At 45.0% G+C, this 23,764-nt stretch overlaps 1 protein-coding gene across 2 annotated transcripts in view; it reads right to left on the bottom strand.

Moving 5' to 3' along the window:
* The window catches only part of AIRIM (AFG2 interacting ribosome maturation factor), a 98,546-nt gene that overhangs the window by 26,351 nt on the left and 48,431 nt on the right, over window positions 1-23,764 (bottom strand). For both annotated transcript variants that reach the window (XM_078681218.1, XM_078681217.1), the window contains exon 4: window positions 21,942-22,121. In XM_078681218.1, the coding sequence (XP_078537344.1) occupies window positions 21,942-22,121 (180 nt within the window). The remainder of the gene's footprint in view (window positions 1-21,941; window positions 22,122-23,764) is intronic.

The following is a 23,764-nucleotide window of genomic DNA, read 5'->3' as shown; positions in this document are numbered from 1 at the left end:
TTGCAGGTCTGCATACTGACTGCCAACCCCATCCACAGCTTCAAAGGGACTGGGATATCTACTGCGCTGATTCGGAAAGCCATCTTATATGTCAGTACATATGCCAGCCCTCTTGAATATCCCCCAAACCTTCTCAGTTGAGGCAGGAACTGTCTAGCAGGAGTCAACAGTCTCAAAGAGTGTGTGGTAGCTCTACTGCCCTTAAAGTTTTCTAATGTAGAAAATGTCTTCTCATTGATACGGCGGGACCCTTCGAAGAGCACATCCATGAGGGAGGCCTGTACATCACCGGGCAATCCTTTGGAACATATCCACATGTGGTGACGAAGTACGACAGTAGTACCTACTGCTCTCTCCAGGTAATCTGTAGTATTCAGACGTGAGCAAATAATTTTGGCTGTGTCCTGTCCATCAGGAAATGGCATAATCAAAAAGGCACTAAGATATTCTGGGACTGCCAGCAAGATTTAGGGCCATGCCCTACAAGGTATGAGTGTAACAACCCAGCAAACAAACAGCCTTTACTTATCACAATGTTACAGTGGTGGAAGATAACATGTTCTTGCTAACACCCCAATCCTTCTGGATTCCCTATCCAAAGGAAGGGTTGGAAATGAGTTGGGATTCTCATTACTGGTCGAGGTCTGTCCGTACAATAAGACTCCCTGGGGTAGGGTGCTTGGTGAGAAAATCCAGTTCTCCAGGCACAGGTGTGTGACGTATATGGTGACCTAGGAAAAACCAGAGGTGATGATGGACGGAACGTTGACAATACAAACACTCACCCCCAGTCAACTGATCTGGGTTTAATCCATCACCGTTCTTTAGCTCACTCCGCCACCCCAGTTCAGACATGGCCATATGCAAATCAGTCTGACCTTGTACCTCATGGGAACAGTCCAGCCCGAACTGCCCAGCCATGTCTTCCCTGGACCGGAATCAAGCTTCCCAGGACCGGTTTCTGGCATTACAGCCGTCTTCAGCCGGGCTTGCTTGACTCCAGTGGCAAAGTGAGCAAGGGACTCACGTCTGAGCATACCCTGCCAACTTAGGGCGAACAAAGAAAAACCAAAGGTGATGATGGACGGAACGTTGACAATACAAACACTCACCCCCAGTCAACTGATCTGGGTTTAATCCATCACCGTTCTTTAGCGCACTCCGCCACCCCAGTTCAGACATGGCCATATGCAAATCAGTCTGACCCTGTACCTCATGGGAACAGTCCAGCCCGAACTGCCCAGCCATGTCTTCCCTGGACCGGAATCAAGCTTCCCAGGACCGGTTTCTGGCATTACAGCCGTCTTCAGCCGGGCTTGCTTGACTCCAGTGGCAAAGTGAGCAAGGGACTCACGTCTGAGCATACCCTGCCAACTTAGGGCGAACAAAGAAAAACCAAAGGTGATGATGGACGGAACGTTGACAATACAAACACTCACCCCCAGTCAACTGATCTGGGTTTAATCCATCACCGTTCTTTAGCGCACTCCGCCACCCCAGTTCAGACATGGCCATATGCAAATCAGTCTGACCCTGTACCTCATGGGAACAGTCCAGCCCGAACTGCCCAGCCATGTCTTCCCTGGACCGGAATCAAGCTTCCCAGGACCGGTTTCTGGCATTACAGCCGTCTTCAGCCGGGCTTGCTTGACTCCAGTGGCAAAGTGAGCAAGGGACTCACGTCTGAGCATACCCTGCCAACTTAGGGCGAACAAAGAAAAACCAAAGGTGATGATGGACGGAACGTTGACAATACAAACACTCACCCCCAGTCAACTGATCTGGGTTTAATCCATCACCGTTCTTTAGCTCACTCCGCCACCCCAGTTCAGAAATTGGAGTATATGGTGACCTGCCTATTCACAGGCCGGCAAGAACAAGCCTTGGACCAAGTGGCCAAAAAGTATCACTGAGGCCATCGTTAAAAGGAAGCAGACTCAGATGTAGCTGGCACAGGATGTAAAATCTCAATTAGACCATTTGTTTTGGTCTCAACTGAAAGTAGCCTAGTGCATTGGCTTCCCTCCAGAACATAACTGCAAATGGGGCACTGTTTTTCCATTGATGCCCAAGTGGCGAGTCAAGCTCTATTTTAGGAGAGGAGAAAAGCCCACTCACATTCTGCAAATCAATGAAAAAGGAATCATTGGTACAGTGATGGGAGAGCAAATCATCATTAACATCCTGGGACGTCCCTGCTCTGGCATAGAAACAGAGTCAGAACCAAAAGGATAATGGCACTTCTGCTGGTAGGAGAGTTTTGGGAGTCACTGGGTTACAGACAGGGTGCATGACAACTTTGTGCTTTTGTGATTTCATAGCTTAACATCAGTTGGGTCTGAACCAAAGTCAGTTCAGGGTATAATATTGGCATTGGCACAGGATACTCTTCTGGCACCGCTGGTAATATATCAGTCGAATAAGGAGGACCGATATAGATCTTGGGCCACAGCAGAAGTCTGCACCAGTGTCAGTAAAGGCCAGGTACCTGGTCCCCATGGGACAGACCATGCTGGGAATGGGTCCGTTGGTGATAACCCAGTTGGACGCCCCTGCAGTTCCATATTGCCGGAACATGCACTAGAGGAACCTGGAAGTGCACTGAAAATTTGAAGCATGGCCACCTTGAAGGCCTCCCTCTGCTGCAGGGTTGACAAAAGCCTAGGAAATTCAGGGTGCATCGGGACCAGTTGAGGAATTGATTCCATGATCGGAGACCTCAAAGAGGTGTGAGTGACATCAATAAGCCCTTGCGCTTTCTATTCACAGTCAAAGTGGCAGGATGGAGTCGAGTCCTGATTCGCTTTCTTATGCTTGTACTTGGAATTCGACTTACTGGAATTCGCTGGCTATGTCGCAGATAGCATGTGTGTGCCAACCCAGCAAACAAACAACATCTATAATAGCAATGCTCGGCTGATGCAGGAAGGATTAGTTACTTATCTGTAATCCTAATTTTCTTCGAGGGGAAACCTCATCAACGTCATAACCATTAGAATATTCCCGCTACGTGCGGAGACCCAGAACACATGTTAAACATAATATATATCATAATAAACAGGTACGTAGTTAATAATTAGTTACACATATAACTATGCAGCCTAGGTTAAGGGCTAAAAATGCCCTATGTACATTGAATTTCCCTTCATTAAACCTCTTACCAGACTCAAGCATTTCTGTAAATCATAAAGAGAGAGCATAAGGTTCAAAAACACAGTCTTTATTGAAGAGAAAACTGAAAGGAAATGCAAAATGCATTGCGATCCAATAGGCTGCATTAAAAACATAACAAGTGAATTCTGAATTCTTTAAGACCTACAGGACCTCCTGTATCCCATCATGCCCCACAGGTGACAGGTCAAGGGTTGCTTAAGACTTTGGTGAGGATTTCCCTGGAAGAGAACTAGGATTACATGTGAGTAACTAATCCTTCCCTTCCAGGGGATCCTCATCAATAGTCATATGCATTAGATTAGAATAGCAAGTACATCCCATACCCGCGCGGACAAGTCAGGAATAATAAAAGCAGTAGTCATCTTCACTGAAATAGGTTTCTTAAGGAGGCCTGCCCTACTTGGGTGTCTGCCTTAGTGCAGGAATCCAGACAGTAGTGCCTTGTGAAATTATGCACAGATCTCCAACTAGAAGCTTTGCATATTTGAGAGATGGGGACATTTCTAAGTAGTGTTGCTGTTGCTGCCTTGTAGAGTGTCTGACAGGCAATTATTTGATGACCAATTGATAAGAAAAGAAAATACAAGAAACTATTGATCTAGAAATTTAGTATAAGCGAGGCCTGTCCTCATTGGGTCGTAACTAACAGAGGGTCCATCCGTCTGATGGTTTTAGTTTTATTGAAATGGAATTTTAGAACTTGTTTAACATCTAAAGAGTGCAACGCCCTTTCGCTTGAGTGGAAGGGTTTGGAAAGAATGTAGGTAGAGAAATTGTTTAGTTAATGTGGAACTCAGACACTACTTTGGGGAGGAAACTGCGATGAGTCCTCATCACCACTCTGTGAGCATGGAACACAGTGTAAGACACTTTGGAGCAGAGAGACTGCATCTCGCTGACTGTGCGTGCTGAAGTGAAAGCTACTAGAAAAGTAGCTTTCCATGTAAGATGTTGTAGGGTTGCCTTATGTATGGGTTCGAATGGGGGACACATGAGCTTTGAAAGGACCACATTAAGTTCCCAACAAGGAGATTCTGAGCGTACTAGTGGGAACATCTTCTTCAATTCCTCTAAGAAGTCCTTCACAATAGAAATTCAACAGAATGACCATTGTGTAAGGGACTTTTGGGAAGTTGTTATGGCTGCAAAATGTACCTAAATGGATGAAAATTGCAGGCCAGACTTTGCTAAATGGAGAAGGTAAGACAATATGACATTCTACTGCCCCGATATTGGATGGTAATGATTTTGAACACACCACATATAAAATCTCCTCCATTGGAAAGCATAAGATCGTCTGGTGGAAGGCCTTCTGGACTCCCGAAGAATGTATATGAATTTCTCCGACAGGTTTGAGTGTCCGTACTATAGGAATTCAGGAGCCATGCTGTCCAGCTCAGCGAGAGAAGGCTGGGGTGGAATATCTTCCAGCATAGCTTGTGAAGAAGATCCCATGTGCATGGCTGTTTCCTGTGTCACTCACCGGTCGCGAGCGATGCCGAGTAGGTTTATCGGCAGGGAGTACGTCTGCACCAAATGGACCACGCAGAGCTCTCTTTCCCTTTAAAGTGACCTTGAGGCTTATTAAAGCCCACATAAACATTGACCACAGTATTACTGAAGAGTCGTATGTATATATAGCATTTCTTGCTCATTGTTAGGCATATTTCACATTTTTGGAGTGGAAATCACAGGGCTGGTCCTTGTGATGTCCTGAGGAAGAACTGAGGGGTACAGCGCGAAACTAGTTGGCTATCTACTAGGTTTCCGGTCCCATTAGTCAACCGGTTTTACCTAGAGACCCACCCCACCTTTTAATATATCTGCTAGGAGGGATGTATGACGTTACAACTCATACTTTTACAACGCATACCATTACAACGAAATTTTTACAACGCAAAAACTATTACAACGCATGTATTTACAACGCAGGTATTTACAACGCATACCATTACAACGTAAGTATTGGTAAGTATATATTAATTTTTTTATTTTTAAATAATTAAAAATAATCTAATTTAATTTAATTTAATGTAATGTTATTTAATTTAATTTAATTTCATTTAATTGATTTAATTTAAATTTAATTTTATTTTATTTTTACCCTGTACCCCTGTACCCCAAAAACCCAAAACTGACCCTGAACCCTACAAATACCCCTGTACCCCAAAAACCCAAAACTGACCCTGTACCCTAAAAATACCCCTTTACCCAAAAATCCAAAACTGACCCTGAAACCTAAAAATCCCCTGTACCCCAAAAACCCAAAACTGACCCTGAACCCTAAAAATACCCCTGTACCCCAAAAACCCAAAACTGACCCTGAACCCTAAAAATACCCATTTAACCAAAAACCCAAAACTGACCCTGAACCCTAAAAATACCCCTTTTCCCAAAAACTGAAAACTGACCCTGAACCCTAAAAATACCAAAAACTCAAAACTGACCCTGAACCCTAAAAATACCCCTTTACCCAAAAACTGACCCTGAACCCTAAAAATACCCCTTTACCCAAAAACTGAAAACTGACCTTGAACCCTAAAAATATCATTTTACCCAAAAACTGAAAACTGATCCTGAACCCTAAAAATACCCCTTTACCCAAAAACTGAAAACTGACCCTGAACCCTAAAAATACCCCTTTACCCAGAAACTGAAAACTGACCCTGAACCCTAAAAATACCCCTTTACCCAAAAACTGAAAACTGACCCTGAACCCTAAAAATACCCTTTTACCCAAAAAGTGAAAACTGACCCTGAACCCTAAAAATAACCCTTAAAAAAAAACCAAACATATAAAATACTTACCAATACTTACGTTGTAATGGTATGCGTTGTAAAGGTACCTGCGTTTTAAAAAAATGCGTTGTAAATACATGCGTTGTAATGGTTTTTGCGTTGTAAAAATTTCGTTGTAATGGTAGTGCGTTGTAAAAGTTGCGTTGTAAAGGTTGTTTCCCGCTAGGAGCACTAATAAAAGCCTTTTTTGCCCACTAGTAAGATATTTTTAATTCACACCACTCCACCCACTTATCACTTCACACCACACATAGTCCTCACTAACAGTGCTCCTACGTATCTCGCAAGTTGTAGCACGCCTCAACCCGCAGCGGGTTGGGAGGGCCCCTATGATGAAGCATGTCACCGTGAGGCAACTCCGGTGAGTGAGGGGACTAAAAAAAAAGGGTTATTTCCCCCCTTTATTCTGGAATTCACATCCGTCTATGATAGTGTTTTCAAAAAACATAGCTAGTTTCTTTATCCGATACTTTGGATTTTTTGGTACATGTATTAGCTCTGGAGGGCGAACCTAGTTCTTTATCCCTCTATCTCCCCTCTTGGTTTTTTCTTGTTTCCTGTGTTGTCCTTTGGCAGGTGGAGGAGATCTGGGTACCAGCACTGGTGAGGCCATGCCGCAGGTATTAGGATCATTCTGGTACTGGCTCGGTACAGTTTGTTGATGACTGTTGGTATCAAGCGAATGGGATGAAATGCATACAGAAATGTGCTGGACCAGTCGATCATAGGGGCATTCCCCCTCGTTCCTAGTTGGTAGAACCTGGATGCAAAGTCTGGGCATTTTTTGTTGCTTTCTTCTGAGAACAGGTTGATCTGAAAATTCCCTCCTTCTTGAAAAATATCTTGCAGGACGTTGTTGTGCAGTATCCAGTCATACGTGTCGGCGGAGTTTCAGCTGAGAGAGTCTGCTTGTGTTTTGTGGGCTCCTGGCAGATGAACAGCAGAGATTATCAACTTCCTCACTATGAGCCAATTCCAGATAGCCTATGCTTCCAGGGTTAGGTGGCAAGATTGAGTGCCCCCTTGCTAGTTTATTGTGGTTGTGTTGTCCGTTTGTACCAAGAGCTTGTCGGTTTGGACGGAGGGATGAAAGGATTTAGTGGCTAGATGAACAGATCCAGCAGGTTGATATGATAAAGTTGTTCCTTGACCGACCACAGGCTCTGGTGTCTGTTGGGTGCCTATGTGAGCGCCCCAGTCCTGGAGAGACCCATCTGTAATGACTGTTTGTTTGGGAGTGTCCTGGTATGAAGGGGCAGGGCACTTATGAGTAGATTTTTTGGTTGAATCAACCACGGCAAAAAACTCTTCAGCACTTGTGACAGGGTGAGCCTATTGTCCCAGTGGTCTGTGTACTGGTTGCATTGATTCTCGAGATTCTGTTGGAGCAGCCTCATGTGCAGTCTGGCATGGAGTACCAGGACTATCCATTGACCTCAGCAGCGAAGCCATCTGTCTGGCTGTTGGGTGCGGAGTTTGTAAAAGGGTTGAACCCTTCTGAACAATAGAGAATAGTCTCTCCCCCAAAGGACACACTTTTGAGATTTTTGTGTCCAGGATCGCCCCTAGGTAGTGCAGCCTTTGAGTGAGATTCTGGATGGATTTGTTGGTGCTGACATGAAGACCTAAGGTTGGAGGGTCTCAAGGCAAACATTGTAATGTTCTTTTGCTTGATCTGGAGAGGAACTTTTCACCAGCCAGTCATCTAGATATGGGTAGATGAATATGCTTTTCATTCGTTGGGCTGCTGCTACGACCACTATGCACTTGGAAAATGTGCAAGGAGCAGATTTTCAGGCCAAATGGCAGCACCTTGCATTTGATTTGTAATGCTTGGATGCCACTTTGAACCTGAAGAAATTCCTATGCTTTCTGGCGAATGGGATGTGTAAGTACACATCCTGAAGTCCGCTAGAACATATCCAGTACCCCGGATGGAGTTATGGGTAAATCTGATAGAGAGCCGGCATTCTGAATTTCTACTTTCTTATGAATTTGTTTAGGATGCGTAATGCGTCTGTAGCCTCTGTTGGGGACTTTTTTCCTTAACAGAAAAGGTTGAGAATACACTCCCACTCCCCTCTGAGTTTGAACCCTCTGATGGCCAGGACGCTTGTCATAAGGCCTGTACCTTCTATGGCATTCCTCTTTCTTTTCCAGGCCCACGGCCTGGAGTGTGTCCAATTCAGGCTTCCCTTTTGCCATTTCATCATTTGTGTGATCTAAAAAGTGAATTGCCCGTGAAAGGAAGGTTCAGAATGCGCTGCTGCGCTTCTGGCTTAAGGCCAGTCTGGTGAAGCCATGATGAGCATCTCACATAACCCATGCGAATAGCTGTGGGCTGCCAGGTCAGAGCCGTCTGCAGCTGTGCTAAATATTTAGTTAGCAACCAGACCTCCTTCTTGAAGGATCTCATCAAAGTTCTGTATATCTTCTCTGGGGAGCTTTTCTGAGAATCTGGCGAAGGAGACCCAAAGGGATCTATTGCAGCATAACAGTAATGCTGCTGCGCTTACCTTCTTGAATGAGGCAGAGGTGCCACACATTTTCCTGCCCAAGGAATCTATGAGCTTACTACCCTTGTCAGGCGGGTTGGATGATGAGGTTGACAGCAGCTATAATGACCGACTCTGGTGGAGGATCAGTTCTTAGAAATAAAGGATCTTGATCTTGAGCCTTATATTTCTTTAAAATCCTTGGTGAAGTTGCACGAAGTGAGGCTGGAGTAAAAAAAAATCCATAACTGGTTGGAGGAAACCTGGAACCCAATAGGCAACGGTCTCAAAAATGAACAATGAGGTTGCAGGGGGCACTGAAATATCAATGTTCAACTTGGTCGCTACCCTGACCAATACCTCATTGAATGTGTTGATGTCATCAATGGGAGATACTCTCACTTGTGGAGTGTCCATGAGTGTCAGCGAAAAGTCCCTCTTCGATGATTAGTGGATGTAGACCATGATGGGCATCTACATGCCCGGTGGAGTGAGTGCAAACTCCAAGATCTTAGGCAGGCATTGGGGATCATGTTCTGGCCCTGCGTTGAGATCTACTCCTTGTTCTTGAGTGAGTTCTGCATTGAGGAGTGCCTTCTCTAGGTACCCTGGATCTTGTTGGGGACTTGAGGAAGCTTGGCTCTGCCAGGCGGGCTAGAAGAGTCTTGGCTCATGGAGTTGGTTTAGGAGACGGTATCATTGGGGGAGACCATGAAGGTGAATATGTTTTTGAGTATTGCGAGTCTGGGATTTGTGGAACAGGCCAATTGCGTACACTCTCCAGCCACTGTGGAGAAAGGATAAAAGGAGCCTCCGAGTGAGGAGGCACCTGAAGAGTCAGCGGACGCTCGTTTCCAAGACCTTTGTTTAGGGGACAGATGATGCTGTGCAGGCTTATAGGCTGCAGAATGCTACTTAAATGTCCAACAAAGAGGTGGTGTTGAAGGTGATGAATGAGGCCCTGATGTACAACAGCCTCTCCTTGCCGTCGTCAGAGACTGTGTAAGCTGTGTCTGTCTCGATGTTGACCGGTGCCTTGTCATCATGGATGGAAATGCTCTGTGTCTCGATGCCAGGAGGGTCGCTAGCAGAGACATCTGCCTTGACGTCAAGCGGCACCTGGTTGCCGCAGATGGAGATGTGTGTCTCGACATTAAGAGGCACCTGTTTGCCGTCAACAGAGATGTGTGTTTCGATGTCAAAATGCGTCTGGTTGCAGTCTACGGAGACATGTCCCTCGATATCAGTCAGCCTCATGTTGCCGATAACGGAGAAGTCTGCCACAAAGTTGAGCGATGCCTGGTTGCCAACAATGGGGGCTCTCCTGGGAAAGTGTGTTTCGACTTTGAGCGGTGGAGAGAACCAGTGACGTAGTCTCCGTCAAAATATGCTTCAATGTCAAGTGTAAAAGATCGACCACGACAGAGCGTATACCTGCCTGGACGCCATTGACGGAGACTTGTCTTTATTTGAGGATGACTGGACTCTTGACGACATGGGTTTCGACTACTCCAGCAAGGTCTCTATTGACGGTGAAGAAGTAGAGTCTCTCAACGTCAGTCCTTGTCATTTCGTCCTCGAATGCATTGTAGGCGAAGAATGCCTTGAAGTCGGGGGCACTCTTGATGTCGATCCCAATGGAGAAGAAACTGGTATTTTTCTACCTCTAGAAGCTGATCTTGTTCTCCTTTTTTCACGCCTGCTTGATGATCTGCCTCTGGAAGGAGATTCTGCCGAGAGGAAGCCTTGGAAAAAGCTGGAGAATATCCTCCTGAAGATTTTTCCCTTTCTTTAAGACCATGAAGTCAGATTTTCTCTAAGAGTTCTTCTGGAAAGTTTCTTACAGTGTTCGCGATGATGGGATACAGGAGGTCTTAAAGGCACGGTGCCAGAATTCACTTGTTATATTTTCAATGCAACCTATAGGCTAACAATGCCTTTTGCACTTCCTTGCAGTTTTGTCTTCAATAAAGGCATTGATTTTTAACCTTATGCTCTCTCTTTCTGATTTACTGAAATTGTTGAGTCTGGTAAGAGGGTTATTAAAGGAAAATGCAATGTACACTGGGGATTTTCAACCCTTAACATAGGCTGCATAGTTAGACTTATGTAGTCTGTACAGGTTGTTTATGCTACACAGATTGTTGGACTTGGCCCTTTTGGCAGGTTCATTCCTAAACTTTTTACCTTTTTTCCTACCTTATTTCTGACATAATGTTGGTGGTTTTAGACCTCTGGGCACTTTAGCACTGCTGTCCAGTGTAAAGTGTGTGCGCTATCTGTGTTACATTGGTGAGATTGGCCTGCCCTCCCATAGGGATGCATTGGGGATTCCCTGATCAGTGTTTCAGTAGTAATTCCTGATAAGGGTGGAGCAGCGTGGTCAAGTTTAATATATTTGGTATTGTAATAATAAATGTTGCGCAATGGTGTGCACAGATTTGATATGATTAGTTGGGAAGTACCACTTTTAGAAGTTGGCATTTCTGTGTGCTATATTTCTGCCTGCCTGATGTGAATTGCATGTCTGACTTGTGAGTGACCGGGGCTGGGAGGTGTGTGTGGCTCCAGGAGGGGCAGGGTGAGTCAGCACTAGGCTGAATGGGACATCTGCATTGGGAGTAGTGGGAGGAGTAATCCCCTGACCCTGAATAGGACTGTGCCCAGCCTGTACAATGCTGGCTCCGCTCCCTGTGGTGTGTCTGATCACCTAGCCCCCACCTGACAAAGGGGAAGAGGCGCTTGGAAAACAAAGTGCTCTAAATCCCCCCTGAACCAGTTGCACTGGTTCCCCCATGCATTGTACTGCAGACAAAGAGATGGTGTAATATATATATAGGGGCTGTGACCCCATGTTCTATGCTGGTGTGCTGTTTCTGACGTGCTGGGGGGCTTGCTGCTGCTGGGGCCCAGGAAGAACCGCAATGATGGCTTACCTTCCTGGGCCCAGCATTGACCCCTTGATTCCTAACGGAACTTTTGCTTGGACTCATGCTTTTTGCATAACTTGTTGGAGCTTTTAGAATCTTTTGATCTCTGTGCTCTTTTTCTTTATTTTCTCTAAGACAGAAAAGGAGTGTGGGCTGCGCAGCGCTGAGCTGCAGCCCGCTTTTAGAGGGAATCCCCATCGTAGGGATTCCCCTGTGATACCTGAGAAGCGGGTGCCCACCCCGCTTTATGTTTATTTTGGCCGCGTTTTGAGTTATTTGTGGGTGCCCATCCCGCTCTCCTGCTATTTTAACAGCGGGTGCCCACCCCGCATTGCGGCCGAGAAGCAGAAGCCGCCAAAAGAAACTGCTGGGCGCGCTGAGCACTACCCAGAAGACAGGCACCATTGCCTGGTTGTGGGCGGGCCAGAAGTGGAGCCTCGCGGGCTCCACATCGAAGTCCCGGGTCCCAGGAGGGGGCCCGGGAAAAGTGAGGAGAGGCGGCCAAGGCCTCCGATGACAGTGCGGGGCTACCTTGGGCAAGGGAAGCCCCGCGGACAGGATTAATGCCGGCGCTGCAGGGCTCTCGTAGTGAGGAGAAAGCCCCGCGTATTGCTGATCCGCCTTGGGAAGAGCACCAAAAGAGGAGTTCCCTCACAGATCTGTTGAGTGGGTGATTCTCCCTTGTCCAGTGGTTGTGCTGATCGAGACACAGTATTGTGCATATTTCCTGAGCGGTACCGCTGTTGGGGGCCATTCCAACGATGGGGGCATTTCTTGCTTAGAGTCCCTGGTCGGAGGGGCGTGTCGGGGCACAATGTCGGTGCCCGTGCCTTTTCCTAGAGGTATTTTACAGCTGTCCCTTATGTTCTATATAGACAGGACTAAACTATTCCGTGGTAAAGACAACAATTTGTTCCATTCACTAAACCTCACAAGGGACAGGCCATTTCCAAAGCTGGCATAGCCAGCTGGCATGTAAAATGTATTCGAACCTGTTACCTCAAGGCCAAAAGCGTACTTCACGATTCCCCTAGGGCACACTCTGCTCATCAAAAAAGATGCTACAATTATTGTTCCCTCTAATTTTGTTCCGCATATGCAGCAATTAATGATCTCTGTGTTAATGATCTCTGTGTCCCACACCAAAAGCTGTGTGCACCAAAGACATGCATCAAATCACTATGCAAGCAAGTGTAACACATAAGCTACCAAATGCAAAAATTACAAGCACTCACGTTAATGCCTGGTTACAGGAATGGACTCGCCACTGTAAAAAGATACAATTCATACGACGTCAACAAGGGTGATTAGCCGTTTCGGGTGCAGACGTGCAGACACCGGCGTGTATATCAAGGGGCAGTGCACGTGAGTGCTCGCAGCATCTTCCAGATATCTACTACATTTAACGTTCATTAAAGACTTGGACAGAGAGCCCTCTGTCTAGCCTAATAGCAAGGAGATGCATAGTAATTACTGGGCTGTACAACATCTGCCTCTTGAGTGACTATTATACTCCACTACAAACACATACAGCTCTTGATAATAATAAACAACTATGTATTTTTTCTGCCAGTTTTATAAAGCGCGCACTTGGCTAAGGGCGTTGGAGCGCTTTACATCAGCACCAGATACATTACAAAAGGTCAGATTTATTTTCTTTAAGGCAAAGGAGATTAATTGATTTTCAGAGACTCACAGGATGTTGAGCGTACATCAGGATTCAAACCTGGTTATTTAAAGTTCCGAATTCAGCAGCTCAAGCTTGAAGGTACATGCTCAAAGTTAGTATACTTGTGATTAAGATGCCACACAAAGGTTTTTTGCGAAATCTGCTTTGGTAAAACAAGTGCTGTGTGCCAACTGGATTCCTGGTGTTTTAGCAATGCAGATTTTAAGTTCTAGAAGAGGATCTATAGTCTCAGACCAAGGGCAACTGCTGCACTAACACATAGCCGTCATGCATTGCAACCTACCACAATACTGAGATGTGAGATGAACTGACTAAAAAGCATTTGATAGGTATTTTCTCAAGAACATGAATTGCAACATTTTCCAACCATGCTTCTTTTGTTAACACAAGCAACTTCTCCTTTTTTCCTTATCATGCCTACTGTATTGCTTCATTAACTGTAGATCCATATCAAATTGTTTCTAGTTAAAGTAAAAGACCAAAGTTAAAAGAACTATCAGTTTTCTGGCATACCCTTGTCACATACATTCAAACACATTACAATAACTACAGCACCAAAGAATATAATAAAGACGAAACCTATTGGCTTTGCCGATGCTTGTTTCTTTGGCTAATAACTTTGGCACTGTTTGACAAATCTTCATAAATCTTTCCCCCAAACAACAACACTAAAAAACACCTCAGATCCTTCTTGAAAAGTTTCAGGGTGATAAGTCAAAGGCGGGTCCCAAAACATTTTTACCCATGCATTTTCTATAGGAAACATTAGACAATAATATAGAGAAAACTGTCAAAAAGAATGACACAAAATTTGGCAGAAAATTAGATCCTTATCCAGAAAGCATGCTTTTTGTGATTTGGTACAAATCTGTTCAGTAGTTTTTGAGAAATTAATGTTCAAAGTGCAAAGATATATTGATAGTTGACCCCACAGGAGTCCAGAGGGACCATAAATTAAAAAACTGGAGAGATCTGGTTAGTCGCAAGAGCTCCCCCTCCAATTGACTCACAGTCCCACGGGTGTGAGCGAACTGATTGTCTGGTCAGAACATGCAAGAAATGTTCTCACTGCTATTAAAGAACTTTGAGACATGGTCCTGAAGTTAAGATTAAAATAACAAACGTGGGAGTACCCTGATCCCTTGGCCATATACGGAGAGAGAAGGTGGTGGTGGTGAATTGGGGGAATGGGAAATAGAGAGAACACACCCAAACTCCCCGGTGCTGGGGAGCAAAAATGAAAACACATGGCCTTTCACGATCGTGTGGGACTTTCCAATATCAGTCAATCTTTGTGTGGGAGTGAAGTCAGTCTTTTGAAGGTTGATGGTAAAGCCTAGGTCATGAGCAATAATTATCTTTCACCAGGCATGTTTGTGCACCAGTGCCATGTAAATAAGGATCTCAGTCAAAGGGTTTTTCATAAGTGTAGCCTGCACATCTCCCTCAAATCTAGGGGGAAACATACAAGCACGCTTTCAAAGCATGACAGTGCAACCACAGACTGGGCCACTTAGTCTGGAGACTCAAAGCCACGTTTCAGAATCTGTTGAGATCCTTCCAGTCCATCACTCACCAGGTCTAAGAACAACGTTTTCAGGTGCTCTGGCTGGGAGCTTTGCCAGTTTCCATAAAGCATGCACATGCTGCTCAAAAGACAGGAGGCATTTACTGTGTGTTTTAGGCCACACACTTTTTCTGGAGTGGCAGTAGGACCAGAGTCTGGGTTCTGCTTTGAAGACAACATAAAAAAGCCCTAGTCTCGTATATGACAGGTGGGAGGACAAAAAGTATGGAGACTTGGAGCCAGGAGCCAACCTCATGGGCAGCATAAGCACAGACTTCCAGTGCATTGCCAATGCAGGCCCCAAACAAATGTGGGAGAGTGCCATGGTCAGTTTTGACTTCACGTTAGATGCTGGAACCGGAGCCCCTGAAAGTGTCAGGATGCACTGGATCAGAGCCGTCGCAGTTGCCAAACACCAAGAAACAGAACCTTTGGGGAGTGGCCCAAAGGTAGAGGGCAGTTGAGCCCGCTAACCTGAAAGCGTCAACAAGTACAGGGTTGGCACATAACTATGGAACTCTAGCTTCCATTTCTAAGGCATCAAGTGTTCTTCCTATGTTGAGTAACAGTTTGGTACCAGCAGATGGCTTTGTGAATCTGACTGGGCCCCGCAAAGAGAACTCTTCTTGAAGAAGAAAAGGATTTCTCGTTCCCATAGCGCTTTTTCGGTCTCACTTGTGCAAGGTTCGTTAGAAGAACGTTCCAGGGTGGGAGATACACCTTTGGAAAGGGAGTTGCTGTGGGTATTTACCTGATGGTATTAGCCAAATACTACTAGACCCCTGCAAAAGTCGCAGGCTGTAGCTTCAATCAATCAATCAATCAGTGATTTGTGAAGCGCACTACTCACCCACGAGGGACTCAAGGCGCTGGGGGAGGTTTGCGCAGCTTCATCTCATCCTGCTATGTTTTATATACAGGCCCTAATATAGGCACAACTCTAGATGTCCTAATATAGGCATGATTCTAGACCAGTGCTTTAAATGGGCCGGTACTCACCGGTACTGAGTACCGGCACTTCCGAATTTTCTGGCCCTCAGTACCGGCACTTTTCTTAGGTCAGGGAAGAGTACCGGTACCCTGATTGAGAGCCCAGAAGGCTCAGGTTACTGCTCTCCTCCAGCTCAGGGCAAATGCCGCCCTGCTTCCGAGGAGCTTGCAAAACACTGAGCCCTTCAGTGGCCTTTTGCACATTCGCTGCGGGAGATTACAGCAGCTCTCACTTGAATGCCCCTGACTGCAGGGGTCTGAGAGGGCTGTCTTGCATCATGCTGTGATCAGCAGGACAGGGTCCAGACAGGCCCTGCACTGTTGATGAGGTGCGCAATGGCTATTAGGCTTGAAGTGTTAAGCCCCCTCCCCCTTCCTCCATCAGGCGTGTGAAATTGGCTGGGGCTGCCTGTCTGTAATCCTTACGTCACAAATGATATCCAATATGCCAACACTAGCATTTTGCTATGGGTGTTTCATGTACCAAGAATTACATCTGGTGTGTCAGTGTTTTGACGTGGGCCCTCCTTGTGACGAAAACTACCACAAATATGCCAGCATTTGCTATGGGTACCCCTGTAAGCCAATAATTACTTCTAGGCCAGTGGCAGACTAACGAGCGTAACGGACTCAAACTTGCTCTCTTACATTCACTCCACCGTATTCTCACCCATACGAGTTCACTCTCTTTCACACTGCCTCACACTCATTTTCACTCACTTTGTCATGCTCACTCACTCCTTGGTCACTGACTTTGGCAGTCTCGCTCTCAGTCTCACTTGTTCTTATTCACTGTCACACTCACTGTCACTTATTCTCACGTCTTCTGATGTACTCACTCACTTTCACACACTCAAATACCCGCTCTCCCTTACAGACTCAGGTTTGCTCACTGACATGCACTCATTGACACTTATTCTCACTTAGTCACTCTGTTAATTACTCTCATATGCACACACTCACATGCTAAGAGATACACGCATGCATGCACACAAATACTTCCCAGGGACCCAGGGCTGACTGGACGTCCATGCAAGATGGGCAGAAGGAGCCGGGGAACAGTGGCACCAATAAAAACATCAGGCCATATTACAATTTGCCAATTAAAATGATTGGTCGGGAGACTAAAGTTCTGCCCAGTACGAATCTAATCTCATCACAGGGAATCTCAGCCACCATAAGAGTCAAAGAAAACGGGGAGGGAGGCATCACAAAAAAGAAACTAAAAACCTTCCGATAATTCATTCACCACCACCAGCCTACCCATATGTGGTGGTGATGACAGGAGTTCCACCATTGAGATATGGACAGATCAGGTCTCATGGGGCTCTGAAGAACGAGTGTCTAATTATGGGTGGGAAAGTTCAGGGACTATCAAATATCAAAAGCCCACAAGATTCTTCTTACCCATCGAGTAAGGAGGATTGGTAGGGGAATGAAAGTCCGCCGAGGTGGCTGCGTAATCATCAACTTCAGGAGCCCTGCTGTGGCCAACCAATTGTTATTCGGTTTTCATTTTCATCAGGCAAGGGGGCACTGAATTAGTACTCCATTAGCTGGGGTATTTTTATAACCCCATATCGGCCTTAGAGAGAGCAAAGTTTCAATCCTGAATGACAATTATTCACTCCCCACTGCACTTTGTACCTTCAGCGTTCATTGGGTCGTCCCCCGTTTAACGTGCCAGTAAACAACAGGTTTGGACCATTGGACCATGTTGACTGACTTAATGATGACACACTGCAGTGGTGAGAAATGTTCTGTCGGTACTGGATCAGATGGCAGCCCCAGCAGAAGGGTCCCACCCCAGTGTTGGCGTCTGAAAAGGATACTCCGTGTCAGCTACCTCTTAACCATCACTAGGGGCGGACACCAACAGGTCTACACCCTGAGAATCAGGAATTGTGCCATGGCATACACAGGGAGGGGGCGGTGGGTGATCCAGAGACACCCCTAGAGGCGTCATATCATCATGTAACCTTTATAGGGAACAGTGCCCCAAAACCTTTCTCCCCCCCTGCTACTGATTGTGCCCAAACAAGTAAAATGGGGCATGTGAAATTGGCTGGGGCTGCCAGTCAGTAATCCTGTTCCATTTAGGGAAATGCACTGACCGTACTAGAGTGTGCGGCAGCGTCACACAATCCTCTACCTTCCCCAAAGCCGTTTTGTTTTTGCATCACTAATTGCTGCCTTTGTATGATAACATGACGACCTGAATACTGGCTTTATGGGTGTAAAGTAAACCCTTCCCATAGAGAAATGAACAGCAGGGGACGCTCCAGCACTCCAGAATTGAGCTCCAGGATTGAGGGAGGGATGACTGTATAGAAGTGAGGTGACAGGTGAAGTTAGGATTGCCACTTTTTGCACATAAAAATACCAGATATTTGTTGAGTTCTGAAATCGTGAATGTGCATTGAAATTGTATTTTAACACAAAATTGTGTACAGTCAAAAATCCTGTGCATTTCTTGTTAACTTTAATAATCGTTTATACATACATATATATATGTCTGTGTGATTGCCAACCTGTGTGTGCCTATTTTTGTGTGAGAGGGAGAGAATCAGGACACTCGTAGGAGATATTTTAAAGGGAATGGGTGGAATGCTTTTGTGTTCATCTCAGCTTGTTTCGCTCTCAGTGTGTGTGCCCGCTTGAGAATATATAGTATGGTGCCCAACAACAACAAATAACATATGGCATTAAGAAGCAGCCAATATGATAAAACAAGGAAATGTTAACATATCCTGTTTGGCTTTCATTTTGTGTAATGAGTTAACCTGATTTGTTTACATAAACACATTTCTCATGTGTTTTGATATGTGCTGCAACTGGTACAGAAGTCATTATGTATTATCATATCTTGCCCTTAGCCCCGCCCCTAGCCCCGCCCATTTGCCACACCAATTACTTATTTTAATGAGTACCTGCACTTATTTTTTCCCATTTAAAGCACTGTTCTAGACGCCCTTATATAGGCATGATCTTTCACCTACATTAGTTCCCTACACTACAAAATAACGAGCTCTGAGGATTGAACCTTATCTAGTTTCAGTTCTGGGTGCAGAAGGAGGGTTTTTCCCTAAACAAAGGCCTCCTATTACATCTCCGATGGCTGTAGCTTCAATCAATCAATCAATCAGGGATTTGTGAAGCACACTACTCACCCGCGAGGGTCTCAAGGCGCTGGGGGAGGTTTGAGCAGCTTTGTCTCATCCTGCTATGTTTTATATAGAGGCCCTAATATAGGCACAACTCTAGATGACCTAATATAGGCATGATTCTAGATGCCCTTATATAGGCATGATCTTTCACCTACATTAGTTCCCTACACTACAAAATAACGAGCTCTGAGGATTGAACCTTATCTAGTTTCAGTTCTGGGTGCAGAAGGAGGGTTTTTCCCTAAACAAAGGCCTCCTATTACATCTCCGATGGCTGTAGCTTCAATCAATCAATCAATCAGGGATTTGTGAAGCACACTACTCACCCGCGAGGGTCTCAAGGCGCTGGGGGAGGTTTGAGCAGCTTTGTCTCATCCTGCTATGTTTTATATAGAGGCCCTAATATAGGCACAACTCTAGATGACCTAATATAGGCATGATTCTAGATGCCCTTATATAGGCATGATCTTTCACCTACATTAGTTCCCTACACTACAAAATAACGAGCTCTGAGGATTGAACCTTATCTAGTTTCAGTTCTGGATGCAGAAGGAGGGTTTTTCCCTAAACAAAGGCCTCCTATTACATCTCCGATGGCTGTAGCTTCAATCAATCAATCAATCAGGGATTTGTGAAGCACACTACTCACCCGCGAGGGTCTCAAGGCGCTAGGGGAGGTTTGAGCAGCTTCGTCTCATCCTGCTATGTTTTATATAGAGGCCCTAATATAGGCACGACTCTAGATGACCTAATATAGGCATGATTCTAGATGCCCTTATATAGGCATGATCTTTCACCTACATTAGTTCTCTACACTACAAAATAACGAGCTCTGAGGATTGAACCTTATCTAGTTTCAGTTCTGGGTGCAGAAGGAGGGTTTTTCCCTGAACAAAGGTCTCCTATTACATCTCCGATGGGCGCATACATTTTCTATGAGCATTCATGAGGGGTCTTGGAAACGAAGCAGAAACTACATCACCTGCATGATATCTATGTACAAGGTTCATCCCTTACGTCTTCCTCAGTCCGACAATGACCCATACAAACCATACAAGGGACAAAGAAGTCCTAGATGCTTTCGGGTATAAATACCACATCTTGCCAATATAAGGTTGAGGGAACCGAGACTTCCAGGCCAAAACACTGGCCAGAGATGCTGAGGCTCCTGCATGCAGACGCTCTAGCTGACAGCAGTCTAAACATCCCTTGCGGGGTGTCCAACTCTAGACCAAGAGGGGCTCCTACATTCTCACACTTCGACTAAAACCAAGAGTGATTCTTGGCTACACACTTACTCATGCTAGGTACACTTAGGTACATCTAGATAGGCATCGTAGGATTATGTAGACTTTTATCATGCATTTTATATTCATGTATTTATTCATCCTTATTGCAAAATGGTAGAACTGTACTATCCTTCTTTATTCATAATACTGCTAATCATATATCTCTCCTACTGTCTAATGGTTGTTGCAGCTCATATATTTTACACGAGAATAACAACTGTTCAATAAATCCTTATTGAAACGCCCAGACTGTTTATTCTGGGAACCTCTGAAATAAACTAAATGAGCAAGAGTGACTGAGCGAAAAGTAGTACATTGTTTCCACGATCTTGAGGGATCAGAGTTGTCGTGTTCTAAGGTTGCCAGAATCTAATCTCTCCCCGATAAGAGGAGACACTAGTGGCACCATGAGCTAGCTTACATCCAAACAGGTTAACATTTCTCTGTGGGGCTGTACGGAACCAGTCTGCCATCAATCCCACAGTTTATGTTATCCAAACGTGCAGGTCCTGCATAGGTACTATAGGAACTACACTACAATCCGAAGAGCCAGGTCTTGAGGCTCTTTCTGAAAACCTGCAGAGTGGGGGTTTGTCTGAGGCGGAGTGGGAGTTGGTTCCAGGTTTTGGCTGCGATGTAGGGGTAAGCGAGGCCCCCCTGTTTAAACTCTGCGGATGCGTGGGATTTCAGCTAGGGCCACATCGGCGGATTGGAGGCTTCTCTTGGGTAAGTAGAAGGAGATTCTTTTGTTGAGGTATTAGGATCCGATGTTCTGGAGAGATTAGTAGGCATGGGTGAGGAACTTGGAGGTCACTCTCTTTTCGAAGGGGAGCCAGTGGAGTACTCATAGGTGTTGGTTGATGTGGTGTTGTTATGGGATGCCGAGGACAAGTCTAACTGTGGGGTTCTGGATTGTCTGGAGATTGAGGAGTACAGATTTGTTTATTCCAACATAGAGGGCGTTCCCGTAGTCCAGTCTGCTGGTTATGAGTGAGTGGGTGAGTGTTCTAGATTCGGGGGTATTTTGAAAGTCTTGTGGAGGATGCGGAGGGTGTTGAAGCATGTGGAGGATACAGCGTTGATCTGGCGGTGCACGGTGGGGGAGGAGTCGAGGATGATGCCGAGGTTGCGCACATGGTCTGTGGGTGTACGAGGTTTGCAGAGGGTGGTGAGCCACCAGGTGTTGTCCCATGCTGAGGGGGTGGATACGAGGATGAGGACTTCCGTTTTCTGAGTTGAGCTTTAGGCAGCAGTTGCTCATCCAGGAGGCGACGTCTTTCATACCTTCCTGAAAACCGTGTCTGGAAAACTTCATGTCCTGAAACCACATACTGCCAGTGTGAGGATCCGAATGGGACATCTTCTTGCTGCGTTGTTTGTAAGGCTTGAAGCCGTAGGCTCTCTGAGGAGACATTTGACCTAGTCACGGTCGAAAGCTGAGAATTCTGCTGATAAGACACCAAACGGGAGCTCCTGACTGCGTTAAGGAGACACGGACAAACAGGAGCTTAAGACAGTCTGCCCATTTTTGTCTATTATACCCTGGTAATGTCACATCCAGAAACTGAGCCATGGTTGGAGCCTCGTGGCTGTGCAGGAGAGATATTGCTGGGAAAATAACCAAGTCCTGTCTAAAGTCGGAAAGGTGTATTGATAAGGCAAGGAATCTGCAGGAAGATTATTCTTCAGAAAAGCGGACCACTGGTACTTGCATGCTCCACTGTGTGGAAATCTAAACCTTCAAAGGATTATTAGAGAATAAAGCACTCTTTGTTATCTCACAAAGAAACAGAGAAACAGTCTCTCCCAATTGAATGTGTTCATACCACCTGAAGGATACTCATATCTGTAGTGATTTTCAATATCTTGAATCCACTCCAACATGTCAGCTATTGAAGGATGAACTGCAGAGCCCTCTAGGCAGGTTTGGACACCCACTGCATCTGCTTGCTGTTCGTACACCTGGAAAGCCGTATAGACCTGGTGACTGATCGAGTCCCGCACCTTCTGCAAGTCATTCCTGTGTCATAGAAGAGATTGGTAAGGTGTAATAAACGCACATTCAGTAAAGAGACAGCCAAGCAAGGGCTACATATGTCACTTGGCAGTTTTAAATACTTGCTCCTTGTTCCTCTCAATTTGGTTCTTATGTTCATCCTTAATTGGAAGTTGTGCAAGTAGCAGCATCAACATCTTTCAGAATGTGATTCTATATAGTTAGCAAGCACACTCCTCCTGTGTTGATTTATTCTACAGCTGTATTATTAAGATTTTATTATGTGTGTTACTGAGCTTTAAATTCTATTTCAAGTGACAAACCATGTAGACTTATCTCTAATGGCTCTTTGTTTACGGAGGGAGATAGAGAAAGACAGAGACACGATTGAACAGTCTTATGTTGGGGGATGATTATGAGAGAGGGAAAAAGAACTAAGAATTAAATTAGTTGTTAAGGTCACTAGCATCTCATACCCCTTAACTGACCCCAAATTTGTGCTTCTTTCCATTTCAGTTTACCCATGAGTGTTTTATGGTAGCGGTAACCATAACCTGACAAGTTCTCCAATTTATATTTTTTATGTCTCTAAGACAATTTCCTTTCATTTATGTTTTTTTAATTACATCTCTTTTGTTTGGGAATTGAATATCTTCTCCTAAGTTTGCAATCCAGTCATTAATCCAAATTGATGCAATGAACAGAGTTAGTAATCATCATATAGGACCAAAATCAATTAAAAGGATGGCTTTTGTCTTCCAATCTTGCTTTGTCAAGTGTTCACAAACATGTTTTCAAACAAATCACTTGTGTGGGTCCACGGACCAATTCCTGGTGCATTTAATGGAAAATTAGGATATACCCATCCTCAGGGTCCACATGGCCACTTAGCTGGCTTAACATGGCCCTAAAATACAAAAAGGTAATGCAAACAAACAATCTAAACCACTGGCATTTGCTCTCTGTATCATTTCAAACCGTTGTTTTTCACCCACTGTGGCACTCCAGACAAAGGCCCACCTTATGCAATCAGTACTACGCCTGCTCCTTATGGGAATAATTCATCGCAAACTAGCAGGCGAAGCCCCCTCTAGAAGGGAACACAAGTGACCCCAGATTTGTTTCGGTATTGTTAGGCTTCGGCAGTAAGCTATAGCTTGGATCCTGTGGCACAGTTTACCCACGTCCTGGATATACCTGTGGTCATGTAGGGTGTTACATCAAACAGTCTCCAAAAGGTGATGAGCGGAACACTTGCAAATAATCTAAACTATTGGCAACTGCTCTGGGTATGATTTGAACTCATAGGTTTTCTCCCACTGTGTCACTGTAGACATAGGCCACCAAATACAAATCAATTCAATTTCTGTCTTTATTCGATCCTAAATAATCATAAAAGACACATATAGACAAATACAATCTAATATAAAAGGAATAACATCTCATACCATACAGTGTTTTACGAAAGTATATCACCTATAAAATCCCTGGGGTAATTAAAATAATACTAATTAAAACTGGGGTTGTATTTAAAAAGAAGAATTCAGGATCACTGGATGTACAGGATAAAACTACATAGGGTAGGTTTTAGTCTCCAAAATTTAAGATAACTGGCTGGGGACATATAAATCAGAACTGACCAAAATGTTTTCCCCCACCATTCCTCC

This window comes from Lissotriton helveticus, chromosome 3_1 (assembly GCF_964261635.1).
Source record: "Lissotriton helveticus chromosome 3_1, aLisHel1.1, whole genome shotgun sequence".
In the NCBI taxonomy this organism is placed as follows: Eukaryota; Metazoa; Chordata; class Amphibia; order Caudata; family Salamandridae; genus Lissotriton; species Lissotriton helveticus.
This window is presented reverse-complemented; position numbering and strand designations above follow the sequence as displayed.